Source organism: Phalacrocorax carbo, chromosome 21 (genome assembly GCF_963921805.1).
Source record: "Phalacrocorax carbo chromosome 21, bPhaCar2.1, whole genome shotgun sequence".
Classification (NCBI taxonomy): Eukaryota; Metazoa; Chordata; class Aves; order Suliformes; family Phalacrocoracidae; genus Phalacrocorax; species Phalacrocorax carbo.
Genome location: NC_087533.1, coordinates 2,402,659 through 2,419,519, shown reverse-complemented (window position 1 = coordinate 2,419,519; position 16,861 = coordinate 2,402,659). Strand labels below are relative to the sequence as shown.

The 16,861-nt window shown below is 47.2% G+C and overlaps 1 protein-coding gene across 5 annotated transcripts in view; it reads left to right on the top strand.

Annotated features, from left to right (window-relative positions):
• APLP2 (amyloid beta precursor like protein 2) overlaps nucleotides 1-14,421 on the top strand; it is a 48,277-nt gene extending 33,856 nt beyond the window's left edge. For 2 of the 5 annotated variants that reach the window (XM_064470986.1, XM_064470985.1), the window contains 11 exons: nucleotides 1,211-1,326; nucleotides 1,689-1,763; nucleotides 2,975-3,133; nucleotides 3,530-3,658; nucleotides 6,077-6,176; nucleotides 6,747-6,917; nucleotides 7,529-7,564; nucleotides 10,430-10,512; nucleotides 11,335-11,409; nucleotides 11,870-12,025; nucleotides 12,825-14,421. In XM_064470986.1, coding sequence (XP_064327056.1) covers nucleotides 1,211-1,326; nucleotides 1,689-1,763; nucleotides 2,975-3,133; nucleotides 3,530-3,658; nucleotides 6,077-6,176; nucleotides 6,747-6,917; nucleotides 7,529-7,564; nucleotides 10,430-10,512; nucleotides 11,335-11,409; nucleotides 11,870-12,025; nucleotides 12,825-12,926 — 1,202 coding nt within the window. In that variant the 3' untranslated portion in view covers nucleotides 12,927-14,421. The remainder of the gene's footprint in view (nucleotides 1-1,210; nucleotides 1,327-1,688; nucleotides 1,764-2,974; nucleotides 3,134-3,529; nucleotides 3,659-6,076; nucleotides 6,177-6,746; nucleotides 6,918-7,528; nucleotides 7,565-10,429; nucleotides 10,513-11,334; nucleotides 11,410-11,869; nucleotides 12,026-12,824) is intronic. The other 3 variants (XM_064470982.1, XM_064470984.1, XM_064470983.1) reach the window with 3 other exon arrangements.
• The last annotated feature ends 2,440 nt before the right edge of the window (nucleotides 14,422-16,861 follow it).

The following is a 16,861-nucleotide window of genomic DNA, read 5'->3' as shown; positions in this document are numbered from 1 at the left end:
ACAAAATGGGCTTCATGCAAGTGCTTTAGATTGGGCTGATCTAACTGAAGTGGTGAAATAAAAGATGCGGATGTCAGGAGCTTTTTGTACCAAAGTTTGTCCTGTTACTAGAGGGATTTGAGGCTGGAGAGAGAGTTGTCTGTGTCCAAGCTTGGTTCAGAAATGCCATGATCAGGCCCAGAATACAGTACCGATCTGACGTCGGCCCTTGCACGCAACAATTCTTTCCACTCCTTCCCTAGTTAAAGGTTCGTGGATTCAGGTGCATGCGAAACTGCAAGGTAAATTTTTTTCTGAAGAATGCTGTCTTTCAGTGACGCATTGGAGGTTTTTTCCCCACCCAAATTTCTGAAATGGTTGGAAGGTTGCCTTAACTTTCCCTTTTGCCCTCCCTCTGCTAAAGGACAACAACGGAGTGCCTCGTGTTTGTTGTGGATCCTTTCGGAAAGGGCTCTGGGATGTGTAGTTTGTAAAACTGTAGCACAGAAACTTCATTCAGCATTTCCTGAACTGCAGTATATGGAGTACAGAGCCCCTGTTGTGGATTTTGCAGATGCTTGAAATTGTCAGTTCTGAAATTTTATTTCTCCCCTTGTTGGATTTAAATGTCTTAAAGATACAAACCGTCCAGTTTATTGGACAAGTCAATTTGTCACACTGAGCCTCCTTCTGTTGCTGTCTTGTCTAATATCGTTGCCTGTTAGTCCTGCATGGTGCATCTGGTAGGGAAGGTAGGTCTGAAGTGTAAAATATTGGGTAGTGTTTTGTGCAGATTTATTGTCAGGCTCCCTAATCATATTAATGATGTCTGGAGCCAGCTTGTCAGCGAACAGCTAATGCACAAAATGTCATTTAAACTATCCAAAGCCAATGTGAAAAGGAAGAGAAAACAAGTTCTTTATTCTGCAATCCAAGTCATTCTCTTGCTGGAGCTGAATAATGCTCGTCTCAGAGCTAATGAGAAGACTGAACAGGTGCTGGTTGCCGCAGTGCATTGCTGTGTTTTGGGGATGATGTAACTAACTGATGTTGTGCAGTAAATTGGCAGCTTAAAGATACCAAAATGGACTCCTGGTAGGTGGCGGTTCAGTAAACTCAGTCTGCCAGGTTGTTAATTATGCAGGCAAGGAGGTTCCTCTCCCTACCTGTCCTTTGCAATCCAGGATCACAGTTTTCTGAACCTCTGCTTAATTGTTCCCTCTCTTTGCAGTGCCAACTGATGATGTGGATGTCTACTTTGAAACCCCAGCTGATGACAACGAACATGCCCGCTTCCAGAAGGCGAAGGAGCAGCTGGAGGTCAGGCACCACAACCGCATGGACCGGGTGAGCATCTAGCTTCAGTCTTTGGTGCTGCACTGCATAGCCACTGCCTGGTTTTCTTCTGGATGACTGACAGTGAACTGACTCCCTTTCCAGTCACTAGCCTTCTGTGTGTTTCTTGCAATATGACCACACAGTGGCAGTTAGATTTTCATTTCTTCAGTGTTGGGAGACAGGAATCACTGAGTGTGTTTGGCTTGCTGCTCAGAGGGCTTAAGTGCTAGGTTTAAACCCCACAGCAGCTCCATTGTGCCTTCAAAACCTAGCCAGGCTGTACAAGGATCTGCCCGAGAAGGCAAATTAGCTCGCGAAAAACAGACGTAAATTTGCCTCTTGTTGATGTGGGTTGTCCTTTTCTTGTCCAGGTGAAAAAGGAATGGGAGGAAGCGGAACACCAAGCAGTAAATCTCCCCAAGGCAGAAAGGCAGACTCTCATTCAGGTAAGAGGTGAAGGACCAAAAGAAGACAGTTACTGGAGCTTGGCCTTCGTCTTCCCAATAAACTAAATGAGAGGTAGTAATATTCAAAGCCAAAAGACGACTGAGATGGAATACCAGCTTTCCTGTTCTGTCAACAGCTGCCTTTCAGAGGAGATCTGATTCAATTGCGTGCTTTGTTCTTAAAGCTGGAGATGATCTGATACTGTGCCAGGTCCTTTCCTAAGCCCAGTAGTAGGAAACTATCTCACCCCTCAAGTGCAGCCACAGCAGAGCCAAATTGTAACCTCAGACCAGTGGCCCATTTTGCACTAATCAGTGGCCTCACAGCCCAGTTCAGATTGTCCCTGGATCTCTGGACACACATTTCCTGTTTGGGCAGACTTAGTGAAAACTACTTAGACAGCAGATAAAGCTGGTTTACTGCCAAAATGCCAGTCTTGTGCCTTACAAGGAGAGTTCAGTTAGACGATGAAGTTAATCGGGATATTCTCAGTATGGGATTGTTAGGGGCAGGCTCTTCTGGCAGCCACCACTATATGAAGTTCTCTCAAACCAATATACAACTAAGTGACTGACTCCGGCTTTTAAGCCCTCTTTGGATTTTATCCTGGAGCATAGTTTTTTCTCTACATTTTTTAATGTAAGCCGCTGTTTGGAAATCTGTGCAGGTCCAAAAGTTTTTCATCATCTCTGTGGAAACATAATAACACTTAATGGACTCTTCTGGTTCATCTGGAGATGTGGGTTATGACCTTTGTAATAGAGTATATAGAGGTTTGATCTGAAGGCGTGCTGATGAAAAAACCCCTATGCAATACCTTCATAAACGTTTGCAAATGCATATTAATGCTCTAGGCTGAAGGGATCGATCCTGCTTCCGTATTGCAGGGTCGAGGGAAAGAGTTAATGCGGTGTCATTCATTCAGTACAGCCTGCATCTCCCAGTTTCAACATGACCTTTATCTGCAAGGCCACGTGCCCTCTTGAGACCTTTGAAATGGGTTGTGAAGGAAGTTTGGAAGGCAAATTGTCACTATTGAATTTGCAAAGTTGAAACCTGCATCAACATTTCTTGGTGCCTTCTCTCCTGCTGTAAACGCCTAGGCCGTGCAGTGTGACAGGCTCCATTTGTTCTAAGGAGTTATGCGAGTGAGAATAGGTGACCCTGATGCATACAGCGCATTTCACGCTGACTGCTTTCTTTGTTCTAGCACTTCCAGGCAATGGTGAAATCTCTGGAGAAAGAGGCAGCAAGTGAGAAGCAGCAGCTTGTGGAAACTCACCTGGCTCGTGTGGAAGCCATGTTGAATGATCGCCGTCGGATTGCTCTGGAGAACTACCTGGCTGCCCTGCAGGCTGACCCACCGCGGGTGAGCTTCTCTGCGGCAAACGTTGGCTGGGTAGGGTGGAAGGTGGCAACGGCTGGGTGAGAAGACTGCCCTTGACTTGCCAGTACAGAACTGGCAATAGGTCCCCATTGCAGCTTTCTCCATCGTGTCAGTTTGTGCTGAAGACCTAGCAGTGGGTCTCCTAATTGACTTACTTCTTCTGCCTGGTTAAAAAACCCTCCGCTTTGTTTAGTGTTCATAAGGCATAGTGTTCTGAGTCAAACAGACTTAATTTAAAAAGAAAATATATAAGAGGTTAGCGCAGATCCTTGATCTGTCCATTAACAAAGCAGGCTTGCATCTGAAGTGCTGTATTTCAGCTGTGAATTTTATTTGAATCAAATGGATTTGAACTCTTCCCCTCTTCAAACCCCGCAGCCCCACCGCATCCTGCAAGCTCTGAAGCGCTACGTCCGTGCTGAGAACAAGGACCGCCTGCACACCATCCGCCATTACCAGCACGTCCTGGCAGTTGACCCAGAAAAGGCTGCACAGATGAAATCTCAGGTACGAGGATGTTTCTATCAAGGGAGGCATTGTTACCCAGCCCTGGCTATCGGAGACTCTAGAAGCCATGCGTCAAGTCCTCACACAAATTTGCTGGGTACTATAGCAACTTGTCATACTTGTGGAGAGATCTCCCGTCCTGTAGGCATATTGCCTGTCACCAGATATGCTGTCTGTACAGTTTTCCTGGGTGCTTGACTCAGTGTTAAAAGTAGGGACTCTGGTTTTAGCCGTGAATTATTGTTGGTCACAAGGACAAGGCCAGGGGTTTAGAACCAGGTCGGTATTGTTCTTGTGTTTCCTTATGTCAAGCACCCATGAAATTACTTGTTCTGGGGACTTAGTCACCTTTGAACAGGCTCCCTCACTTCTTTCAAGACCTCGCGCCCGTGTGTTCCTGTTATTAGGCTCGTTCTTCAGGATGCCCATGTTTTGGGTCTGTGGGAATTCTCTTGTGCCTCCGCAGGGTTATTGCCTTGTTTCCAAAGCATAATACATGATCCCCCGCCAAGCACTTGATCATCATTGTTAGTTCTATTAGAAGGTCTGTTTTGATGAGTTTATTTTGTCCCGTCGCCGTGTATTTTACTCCTGAGTAGCCAGGAAGTCATTTTCCTTCTCCTGGGTGGTGTATGTGAATATGTCACTTCAAGCGGGTGTCAAACCTGGCCGATGTACTTGTAAGAGTAATTGCAGATATTCCACAAATCTTTTGAATGACCTCCTGTTTTTACAACCCACTTTTAAAATGGTGAAAGATGTACTGAAAGGCCTAAGATTCAAATTAAGAATGGCCTGTTAACATTGAAAAGTCTGTTCGTAAGGGTATGTCCTTTCACACGTTCAGAGAGAAGCAGAGAGACCTGACTGCTCACAGCTGTAGGAATGTAATCTGTGTTTTACCAGGCCCAGTTTGTGGCTGGTCTGCTGCTCTGAAATGTCTTTTAATTCTGTAGTGTGTGAAAGATGTGCAAGAACAGAAAAGAGTGGAGAGCTGCAAGGCAACAATGCGGTCGAGCACACCCAGTGCTGCCAAATGGAAAGATACAGGCACTGAGGGAAAAATGCTTTGTGACTTGGCTGTATAATCAGTAGATGGAAATGTCGTGGTTTAAGAGGAAGACAGGGACTGGAGTCTGTTACTGTCATCTCTGGTGAGGTGTAGAGTAATGTCGCAGTGATTTTCTAGAAGCAAACTTCACGCTTGGAGGTGCCTGGTCCCATGGGCTCTGTGTTGTTTCTGGATGCTGGCGGCGTACCTTCAACCCCCGTCTCTCGGGTTGTCTGCCAGCGATTCTGCGGTTCTTGTTAAGGCGCACATCCTCAGAAGGAGCGGTAGCAATTGTGGTATTTACACGCTGCTGTTTGGCTTGTGATGCGGAATATGTGGTAGCATTTTCAGAGGCAGCTTAGCATATCAAGCACAGTCCACCCTGACCCTTTGTTTTGATGCCGCCAAAGCCCAAGAGGGAGTGTGTGAACTGTATTCTTAAGCTAAAACCCAAACAGTCCTTAATTCATTCTGAAGGCTGCAGTGTCAACAAATCAACATGCGAGGGATGTGGGTGGTACAGTTCAATTTCCATTCGCTTCACTTTTCAGATGCACTTTAAGCTCCTCAATCGATTCCCTTGATTGACAAGCTGCCACACGTAAAATTAAATTGCTTTCATCCTTGCTCTCAAAGGTCAGGCACATGTCAGATTGTAAAACAGGTCCATTCAACTCCTTAGCTTTTTCCAACATTTGGCCATCCATATAAATGTTTTTCTTGTTCTGCATGATCCCTGATTATGCAGCACCCTCTTCAGGTCAGGCTTGATTTCACCAGTGAATTTAATATGCTAGGGAAGAGCGATTTGAGGTTGCACAGAGTTCGAATTTATTTCTCAGACGAAGGGAGAAGGCTGTTGGCAGTGGGTGGGTGTTGTGGGTGTAAGACAAATGTAATGTCACCATTGTTCTGAAAGGCACCTTTGTTCAGAAACCAGAGCTGATAAATAATATTGTCTGCTCCCTTTGCACGTATCTTTTCTAGTAGTCAGGAATGATAATCCATTTAATAAAGCACTTGCTTGTAGCTGCTGCAGGAAATGAATTATGACCGCATCTGGCATATGGGAAATACCAGCTTCAGTGTTTCCAGTGGCGAGGTGGTTACAGCGAGAGTCAGCTGAATCCTCCCTCTCACCCCCAGCCTTTCCCAAAATACTGAGAGCGCCACACGCAAATGGGCAGTTCCAGTGAAGCGTGACGTGTTAGCATCAATCAGAATTGGACTAGATGGACCCGTGTCCCATTCCGTTTGTCACAGCAGATGCACCAGTAGTAGATTTTCTATTAAACAAGTGAAGTATCGGTACCAGCCGAGTGACTGACAGTCTTTGCCTACTCCAACACACTCTTGTACATTTGCAGGTGATGACACATCTCCATGTGATTGAGGAGCGGATGAATCAAAGCTTGTCTCTGCTCTACAAAGTACCATATGTGGCTGAAGAAATCCAGGATGAGATTGGTGAGTGTCTCGGTGTGCCAGCTCCCATGCCACTGTGGTGGACTACAAGCTTTTATACCAAACAAAGTGGGCTCCAGAACGGCTGCTAGCTCCTGTGAGGGGATGCCCCCCACATCAACGCTTGGGCTTAGGCGTGGGTACCGCAGGGCAGATATTCTCTGTCTGGGCTTTGCAACAGAGGCAGTCAGAATAGCTCGTGCCTAAGAACTTTCACTCTCTGTTTAAAAAAAAAATAGTCAACAGCATGCAGAATAGCAAAACTCTCTGAGGGAGATATAAAAGATCCATAAAAATAAGCAGATACTTTCCCACTTCATTAGGAGTTCAGTCCCATCTTGCCAAAACCTCTTGCTGCATCAAACCTCTTGGCCCTTACTTGTTTGTATTTCTAGCCAACATCTTTCCTGAGAATTCCAGATGAGACTTCAGAGCATGCAAGATAAGATAACCTGGCAGCCCCGACCAGTGTTCCCCTGCAGCCCTGCCTCAGCTAGGTTCAGACCATCTGCCCCTTTCTGTTCCTGCCAGGCTTCATGCCGTTTGTGTAACGTTTCCTCTTACTCCTTTCAGATGAGCTGCTTCAGGAGCAACGTGCAGACATGGATCAGTTCACATCCTCCATTTCTGAATCCCAGGTGGATGTCAGAGTGAGCTCTGAGGAGAGCGAAGAAATTCCCCTGGAGGGCAAACCTTTCCGTCCCTTCCAGGTGAAAACCTTCCCAGCCGTGCCTGAAAGCGAAGGTATGTGGAACTGAAAATAGGGATCACTGGCTTTACAAAACGTAGGTGCTTTTCCTTAGCCGGTAGGCTCAGCTTGGTGGAACAGCAAGCTCCATCCCTCTGGGTGATTTAAGAGTAAAAGCAGTCATCCCAGCAGTACCCCTCAGACTCTGTCCGCTGGAAAGAGGCAGTGCTGCTTGTAATTTGCACTGAGCTGCTGTCTTGATTTTTCCGATTCTTCTCTTTGCAAAATTGTTTTATCTCTTTCCATTTTGCAGGGAGTGTTAAATTTTTACTGCGTGCCTTGGCTCTGGAATTAATTTTCAGTCTTTAACCAAAATGCTCTCATGTAACGTTAAGTCTTTGTGCCGTGACCTGCTGCGGGGCTGCAGGAATTCTCTTTTTTTTTTTTTAAATAGATATCTATATTTTTTGTGTCATCGGGTGTTGACAGCTGGTGTGTATGTGTGTATTTACTTCAAAAATGCTTGAACAGAGTCCTGAGCTTAAAGGAATCTGTAGACTAAAAGCTTTTCCCAGGGTCTGAGTCAGAAATCATGCGCAAGCCTTTTTTCCTTTCTCTCTTAATCTCCTTTCTCTGCTATTTTTGTTTTTGTTTTCCCTTCTGCTAGATCCTCAGCCGGATTTGTACCATCCAATGAAAAAAGGTTGGTTTTAAGCTGCTCCCTCACAGTGCTTTCAATCACTCTCCTACCTTCTCAGTGTGTTTGATAGCTTCATTTTAGTTTCATACTCACCTTTGTTTTCATTTCCCTGCTGTCATTTAGATCAGTAACTTTTCGATTTTGCTTGTTTAGGTCTAGTCTTAAAATGAGCTGGTCTGAGCATCTAATTGATTGTGTACGTTCCTCCCTGATGGGCTCACGAGGTGTCTCAGAGTGCATGGAGTAGCTCAAGAAACGTGGGCCTAGCAGTCTGTCTGCAGCCGTGCAGTACTTTGCATCTCTCCATGGGTACTCGTGTTTGACACTTCTCAGAATAAACCTTGCAGTGCTGATGGTAAATAGTCTGGAGGCTCTTCTGCCACTGTGGAATCTGTCCTTACCACCCGATGACAGCACTGAACTGGGAATGAGCGTGCTGCGGCAGACATAGGCGGTGCTTCCCAGCTAAATGTCCTCATAGATATTCTCGAGTGCAGCTAGTCTGGGATAAATTAGGAGATTCCTTCTTGGTGTTGGTGGTCTTCTCAGTATCACCTTTTCACACTTAGCATCTATCTGACCTAGCAAAGTCCTGTGTGATTACCTGTGTCTCCTTTAGCTTGTTATTAATTCCGCGGTAACTCAGTGCCTGGCTGAAAAGGGGCCGGTTGGGCTTTAAGAGCAGCACAGTAATACTGGCATTAAATTAAATCCTCTCCTAGAGGTACAGTCTCAGGTAGAGATCAGGCCTGGCTGATCTGGTACGATGAATCTAGTTCCTGAAGTAGAAATGGAAGGCTAATTCTTAAAATGCTCTTGCCGAGCAGTGGTGCATGTGTGGGCAGTAAACCCAGCATTTTAATCTGCCTTTGGTTCCAAAAAAATTATGCAGAATCTCAAAGGAGAGCAAAGGATTTTGCTAATAACCATTTAATATGAGCGCAAATAGTTTTGTGACATGGTGAAGGCCAGATAGCTCGAAACTCTTCTCATTACCAACGTTACTCTACAAATACAAGTCACCTTCATCCCTCGTGTGGAACAGCATATAGCTAATTCAGTGTACTGACTGCTCTGGAAAGAATTGGGACAGCCTTTAGTTTGAATTTTTTTTTTGGCAACTGCTTTGTTGGCTTAAAGACAATAAATATGGGCTGGTTCTCCCCATTTGGGCAAATGGAAGAGTTTCTGATGACTCGGGTACAAGATTATATCCTGCACTTGCCCCTTCTCTCCCTTCCCTTTTCATTTCACGAGGGCTGCTAAGGGAGTTTTGGGGTTTATTTGTGCAGGGCTTTTTTCCCTGGGAAGTGTATAATCTAAACTGTGCCTTTGAGCTACATGGAACTGGGCCCGTTACTTGGTACGGCGCTCTGTGACAAATGGCAAAGCTCAGTGCTGCAGCTGAACTCCCGGCCCTGGAGACTCGGCTACATTGGCTCCTGAGAATTGAATAAAGCAGCCATAGGCCAAAAGCTGACACAGGAGTTCTCTGACAACTATTTGTGGCTAGTCTCTCCAGAAAATCCCAATCATTGACTTCCACAATAACATGACCTGCTTCGACAGCCGTGAGAAGTCAGACTGGCAGTCTTGGCCGTGCCTGGAATCTGATTACTGTCTCCAAAGAACCGTACAGGAAAAGGGGATGCCCTAAAACCCGAGATGTCTCTTTTGGGAGGAGTTGGAGTGAAACGGTACTTTCCTTGGCGTTTTCAGGTGGTAAAAGCTTGTCACTGTAAAAACTTGCCTTGGAGCCAAACTAGCCTTTCCTTCCCTCTCATGAAAGAACATGCTGCCAATTTCAGCAGCAGCTGACATAATGTCTTAGGCAACCTGCAAGCTCAGCAGCTTGCGGAGGAGTACGCAATCACTGGCAAGGTGTTCAGTGCTGTAGTAATGTTTCCCCCCACCTTGTGCTCCCCGTCAGAGAGACCCTGCTGCAGGTCTGAGGCTTCGCTGTCACTCCTGCTTTTGCATTAGGGAGGCACAGGTGCTGTGAAGGACGTTACGTTGTGCTTACTGGTAACGGAAGACCGGCGTTCTGACTTGCTACGTTAGGTTAGCTCTGAGTATCTTGCATCAGGCTCTTCTGTTATTGATCTAATCTATTTATAAACGCTTCAGATCAAAACAGTTTGTGCAGAGCAGCCGCCTTCTGTTAATTGATATTCTTCTCTGGAGCCTATGCTAGTTTCAGCCTAGAATCGGTGAGTGATGTTCTGATACAAAGGCTAGTGTAGTGCTTTGCTCCTCCCTTGCCCTGGGATTTATTGTTTCTGGGCTCGTGCCAGATACGGGACAGCAGCTCATTACAGAGCCGCGCTGGGCGACCTTGAAATTCTCATTCCCGAGGCACTTGCTGCTGCGCTCGATCCCAACAGAACGGGCGATGCTGACCATGGGGTGGAAAGCGTTCCCTGCGCGCCGGCTCCCAGCGGGGCGGAGATGCGTTCGTCGGTCCCGGGGGTCACGGCAAGGTGGTGGCGGGTGACCCAGGGTGGCGTTTGCAGGAAGGAGCTGTGCGCTCGCAGTTTGTGTTAAGCGTTGCCTCGGACCTTCTCTAACAGCAGCACTTTAACAGTATGGTATTTCTGGATTTACACTTCAGCCTGGTTTTGGTGAGTCTTGTCTGCTCCTCTCATTGCCACCTCATTTCCCCTCATTAACAGAACCCCCCCCAATCACTTGTCACTGTAGCATAGCTTATGAGCTCCCCTTCTGACACAACAGCATGAAGACAGATTAATAATCAGCGGTCCATGCGGTTAAACACGCTAGCCATGGCAGCTCTACAGAGAGTAGGTAACCCTTCCCAAATGTCGCTGAGGGCTGACTAACGGTCCCTGCCTTGCTCTTTTGGTGCAGGCTCTGGCATGACGGAGCTGGATGGGCTGATTGGCGCTGAAGAAAAAGTGATTAACAGCAAGAACAAAGTGGATGAAAATGTGGTGAGCCCTCCACCTTTATTTTGTAGAGCAAAGTCTGCCGTGGACGCTAATTAATAGCAGTGGCTTATTTCCATGTCCCCTTTCCTGCTTCCAGAATGTCACTGTATTCATTATCCATATGGTGTGGGGGAGTCAGTTTTCTGACTACTGTAGGCTCTTAATACTGATTAGCATCAGAAGGGTGGGAGGGCGAGGGAAGGAGAGAGATCTAGATCTTTGACAGTCTGAGCTGGAGAAGTGGCCGATTTAGTGACTGCTTTGCCAAGCTGAGACCCTTTGATACGCCTTTATTTGAGCTAGGTAGCTTGCTGTCGGAGCACACCGAACGCTGGTGTGTTCCATCAGGCTTCCCACCTATTTCTCATGGCAAGAAAGGCCTTACCACCTTCGGAAGGTGAGCGACCCAGTAGGTTTTAGCTCTACCCACAGTGTAAAGAATTCACTAGGTCAGAGTGGCAGCTGCCTTTCCTCAGTTCCCTGGGTTTAAAAAAAACAAGTCAACTTTTGAGTGTTTCCTCAAAATTGTTTTAAAGCCACAGGTCAGATCTGACGCGACAGAAATGCTGTGTCCACGGCAAGTGCCTAGTTTTTAAACTGGGTCTTTAGTTTGAGGTAGTCGTAACGTCCAAATGGTTGCAGTACTAACTCGGGTGGCTTTAAAAGTTGGAGAACATCCCACACTGTTGAGAGCAGGGGAAAGATGGTAGGTGGTTCGGAGCCTTTGCCTAGTATTCGTTAAAGGCCTCTTGTCTGCCTTCGTATTCCTTCTCCCACCTGTTTTGTATGGCTCCTTTCATAAAACGCTTTTGTGACTGTTTTCAGGTAATTGATGAAACCCTTGATGTGAAGGAAATGATTTTCAACGCGGAGCGTGTCGGCGGGCTGGTGGACGAGCCGGTACGTATGTGGCTACCGAGTCTAGCCTAGTGATCGGCAAATTCCTAAAGCTGGATTTCGGTTCCTGTGTGGTGCTGAATTCCAGGGGTTCGGTGCCACGTCACTGCTCTGGGAGGTCATGGAGAGTATAATGCAGCACGGCACGTCTGTGCGAAGATGGAAACAGTCAACGCGTGTAGATGCTAACCTGGCTCTTCAGTTGCAAAGGTGTTTTGTGGGATAGGAGAGCGGCGTGGGTCAGTGCCTGTGCAGAATGCCAAAGTGGGGAAACGCTTGTGTGTTCGTTGTCCTTTTGGTGAAATATTTAGAGGTGAAATATTTACATTGTCCAGTGTAATCAGTCATGTCTTGATGCCGCAGACGGTTGAAGACCTTGGTGGCCACCTTTTAGGTTTGCGCTTAGCAGCACATCTCCCGCATCGCTCTTCCTCTACCCGCTCCGTTGTTTTCTTCCCTCCAGGATAATGACAACTCCCTTCGCGATGACTTCAGTTTCAGCAGCAGCGCCCTTATTGGTCTGCTGGTGATTGCTGTTGCCATAGCTACTGTTATAGTCATCAGCCTGGTGATGCTGAGGAAGAGGCAGTACGGGACCATCAGCCATGGAATTGTGGAGGTGAGAAACAACTCCTGCTCCATAACCAAGGATGAAAATAGTCAGCATTGAATCACATGTTGTGTGTAGGGGGCGAAGATGGCAGCAGCTGCCAAGCCATCAGCTGCTCTGCTCCTAGCTAGGCGGGACTTAACTCTGTAGCTGCCAACATCTTCATCGCTTATTTATTAATGCGCAGGTATCGGTCATCGGCGTGCCATGCTGCGACCTGTCACTTGGCGGTTGTATTCGCTTATCGCAGGAATTCAATTAGGCTTCCCTGTCTGGCTCAGAGTAGGATTTAGCAGTAAATGAGCTTTTCAGGCGGTATCTTTAGCAGCGGAGTAAGTCAGTCAATCTATAGCAATTTGTCCTCCCAACTAATGGCACAACTATTAAGACAGCGCGATCGGCTGAACGCCGAGAAGCAATTCCTCCTCCTTCCTTCTGCTCCCAACATGCACGCTTCTAATGACAACTTAATGGCGTCTGGAGAAAGCTGCTTTTCTCCTTTGCCCAACCGATGCGGGAAACTATAACGACCTCTTTAATGAGAGAAGCGGGTCCCAGGTTCGTAACGTTAGCCAACTTCTTAGAGGTTTGCGGAGAACGTCCCCAGAGAGGCCAGGCTAGGCAAGGAGGCATTAGCACCCGAATGACGAGCTCTCTTAAGCAAATTATTTTTAGTGGCTTAGCTTTTTTTTCCCTCTTTACTGCCTGCCACGGTATTTATCCAGCCTTTGTCTGTCGCCTCTTGTTACTATGAAACGAGGCCTACACGTGCCTCCGTTTGACCGGTAACCATGTGGTCTTTCTAAAGGTTGACCCGATGCTTACCCCAGAAGAGCGGCATCTGAGCAAGATGCAAAACCACGGCTACGAGAACCCCACTTACAAATACCTGGAGCAGATGCAGATATAAAGGAGATGAAGATACAGCAGCCCTGACCGGGGAAGGAGCAGGGCGGAGGGCCAAAGTGGTCCAGCGTTTTGGATCAACTACTGACCAACAGTTGCTTCGAGAGGACTTCATCTTACATTCAGAACTCCTGGATCATTAAGACTATAATTACTACTGTAGAGTTGCAATTTCCATTCTTTTAAATGGGTGAAGAAATGATAATATAACAATATGATATATAAATCTCCTTAAATGGGAAAAATGGATCTATTGCAGATATTTGACTGAGATGTAGTTTTCTTTTTTTTTAAATGATCTGAAAAATACCAGTTCCGTTGTACTGTTGTCTGATACAAGCTCTATATATATATAAAATGGGAAATGTTGATTTTTATTTCTGATAGACCACCTGTATATTGAGGGTCATTTGTACCAGCCCGCCTTGTAAAAAGGAGACAGTTGTGGCTCTTGAGTCATTTTGGCTTTTATATATAAAGCAGTATTTTTTTTTCCTTCTTTTTTTTTTTTTCTTTTTAAGTGAATTTCACTGGGAGTTGCAAAGAGATTAATTTAGGGATAGGAACTATGACAGCATAAGCAAGGAAGCAATTGGGAATGGTATCTAACAAAAAAAACCCCTTATAACAAGAGAAAAAGAAAAAGAATAAAAAAAAAAAAGAAAAAACCCATCCTCATACGCCAGTGATGTGCACCTGCTGCTTAGCAGTTTGGGCTCTAGGAATCAAGGCTCCCTGGAGGCAAGGAGTTAAAAGGCTTCTAGCATCTCTGTTTATAGTTATTCTAGTGGAATGTTAGAACATGGTTTGTGCATACTGGGGTCTGCACATTCCCCTTCCAGATTCAGTTCTGCTCTAGAGTTGGAAGTTCCTGGTATTGAATTTAAATCCTCTGTTCCGAACCAGTTTCCTTCAGTACTCACCTGGCATTAACAGCCCCCTCCTGCTACTACTTTCTAATTTTCCCCAGCTCTCCTGCCTCACCGACGTGGTAAGTAACTGAGACGCAGGTTTTTGAGCCTTCGCGTCTCTTTCGGTGACGCTGGGCCATAGGCACGGCTTTGGGTGTTTGCCCAGAAATGACAAATCACTGCAATAATCAGCACCTTGGGGGCTGACGAACGTGGAGTTCGCTTTAACCGGGGTTAGAACAGCGGTTTGCTTAACTGGGGTTGAGAGAGGGGTAGGTTGGGAAAGGGATACTGCCTGCTTTAAGGGAAATTGGATGCATAGGCCCCGAGAAGAACAAAAGGGGTGTTGTTCCACTCACCATCATGTCTTTGTAATGCTTGTATAGTTGGTGTTAATGCTCACGGCTTTTTTAAATCTGGAGGTTCTGGTAACCTGTGGTGTATTTTTTCTATTTTTCCTGTGACTTTATTTTTTCTTCCCCCTTCCGTGTCTCTTCCCACTATGCACAGATTTACCTGCAAACTCCTTAGTGTGGTCTGTGGGGAATGTACAAAGTTTAAACACATCAATAAACACTTTAACTTCCAGATCGTTGCTTCTCTTTATTCACGGGCTCGCTTAAGTTTCCCTCCGCTCCCACCGTGTCCTTGCCCAGAGTCTTTTGTGGTCCTTCCAGCTCCTGGAGCCCTTTGCGGAGAGGAGGAGGTGCGACGCTTAACCAACACCCGGGACTCCTGAGTAAGGCTACACCCTCACGCTGCAGCGTTAGACGCGGGAGTGCAGGTGAGTGAAGAGCTGCGGCTGCTCTCTGCCATCTGGCTGTAGAGGAGGTGACGAACGCTTCTGCGGCGGTAAAAACCCCGGCTGAAGGCGGCCGCTGGCACGGCCCCTCGGAGCGAGCAGAGCCAAAGCGCTCTGCAAAAGCAAGCTGTTCCTGCCGCTCGGCCGTCCACCTGCGCTTCCTCGCGAGCTGTAGGAACAGATCCAGGGCGTGGGGAAGGCGGCTTTGGGCAGCGCGGCGATTGTGCTGGCTTGCTGCTCGGAGCCTGCGTTGCCCCGCGAGCCTCAGAAATGGGGTGAACGGGGTGGGGGGGCTGCAGGAAATCTTCAAATTCCTAGGTAAGAGGGTGTAGGGAAAGGCAGGCCTCAAGCAGCGACAGGGTTTCCTTGAATGCTTCCCGTTGTGGATGGGCAGAAATACTTTGAAGGCGAAAGGAGCGCGGGGCAGTAATTGGCTACCTATGGTGAGCGTTCGCTGTTATCCCTTGCAATGCTTTTGTTTTACGAAGGGAAATAACTTGACTGTTGGGTTTAACTTTCTCCTCTAGAACACCTAAAACTAACAGCCTGTAAAGCTCACAGCTGTCTCTGCTCCTGTATGCCATTCCTCTTCTATTTTCCTTCTTTGAAGTGTGACCTTGAACGCAAATTCCTCGTCTCGGTGAAATGACCGGCGAGTCGTTGCCGTTTGAGCGCTGGTTTAGGAGGCCGAGAGACAGAACTAATCTTCCTTCGCATTGATCTGAGCGGTTCCCAATAGGTCTGAATGAGGAGGGGGAGAGGAGGTGGGAGGAAACATGAAAGCTTAGCAATTTTGAATAGGAAACAACCGGCTGCCCTGTTTCTCCTTAGACGTGGGCTCCTTGGTTCCACTGGAACTTCCACGGTCTGGTTAAATTATTCAGACTCCGCAGGAAAGAACAGATGCCGTCCTAGAAAACGCCGTCTGTTGGCTTGTCACAACTCCTTGGGAAAGAGCTTTGATTTTAAACTGTACACTTAAATGATGCTGGAGCAAATCTTCAGTCCAAAGCTCGCTCTTGGACTGCGCCCCGCATGCAGGTGACCTGAAAGAGAAACAAATCACAGAGGCTGCGGATTGAATTCCAGAATTGCATTCGGGTATTAGATTTTTTTCCCTTCAATAAATTCTATTGGTCCTACAAAATACATACATCAGGCTGGAATCAAAGTCTATCGGTTACGTGCTTCGGCGCAGACTGCCAAGGGCTCAGGACCGATTCTTTACGACGGCTTTTGACCGCAGCTTCTGAAAAACTGATGTTTAAAAGTATTTGCTTGAAGATGGGGGCTAAGGCACGTCCCAGAAGCTACTGGTATCCGCTGCGCAAATGGAGGGCTGGTACCCCAGGGAAGAGGCCGTAGGAGAGTTGGGGGAAGCTTCAAAAGTTTCATCGCCATAAGACGCTTAAAATCAGATCATCCAAAGCTCAGTGGAGTCGTTGGTCGGTAAAAGACTTGCAGGGTGTTGTAGGGAGCTGCATTTCAGAAGAAAACTCATTTTTTTTAAAGAAATAGTCCTCTGTTTACCTTTTAAGAGGAGCAGCGTGATTCCTTGTTAAGGAAAAAGGATGTTTGGTAACGGGGAGCGCGGAGCAGAGGAGGAAGCGCTGGCTCAGTTTGTCCCCTTTCTTATTGCAAAGCTGCTGGTTAACGTCGCTCCTCCGAGGGTTCAGCGGGGCAGCGTGCGTTGAAACCGTGCCGTGTGGGTGTAACGTGGGCGGATTTACTTTACCAGCCTCGCTTGTCTTTCGCGTGGAAAGCAATACTTACCGAGGTGCGTGTGGGGCACGTTCGCTACACCCAGCCCCGGTCAACAGACGAGTTGGAAGGTGCGTGCGAGGAGAGGAGCCGGAGCACGTGGCGATGTGGTGCCTTTTCTGCGCTGCTCCATCAAAAGGTACCGTTCACCTGATGGAGACATAAAACCCAGTCCTTAGACCCAGGGTGTTCTAGCCCTGAGCGTCCGTGTTTCTGCGTGGGAGCTGCAGGGCTGTGTTACGGCATCGTATGTCCTTTTGGCCAGCTCTAGTGCAGCGCTTGGAGTCGGCGTCATCGCGCGGGGAATTGCTTCGCGTGGGTCTCCAGAGCGGTTGCAAGTCGGTATTTGGCATCAGCGCTTTGCTCGTGGCTCTGCTGCAGCGGCAGAGGCTTTCAGATGTGCACGGCAAGGGTCAAAGGGCGATCAGCCGGGAGAAAGCCCGTTTTTATAGCACGGAGTACTTG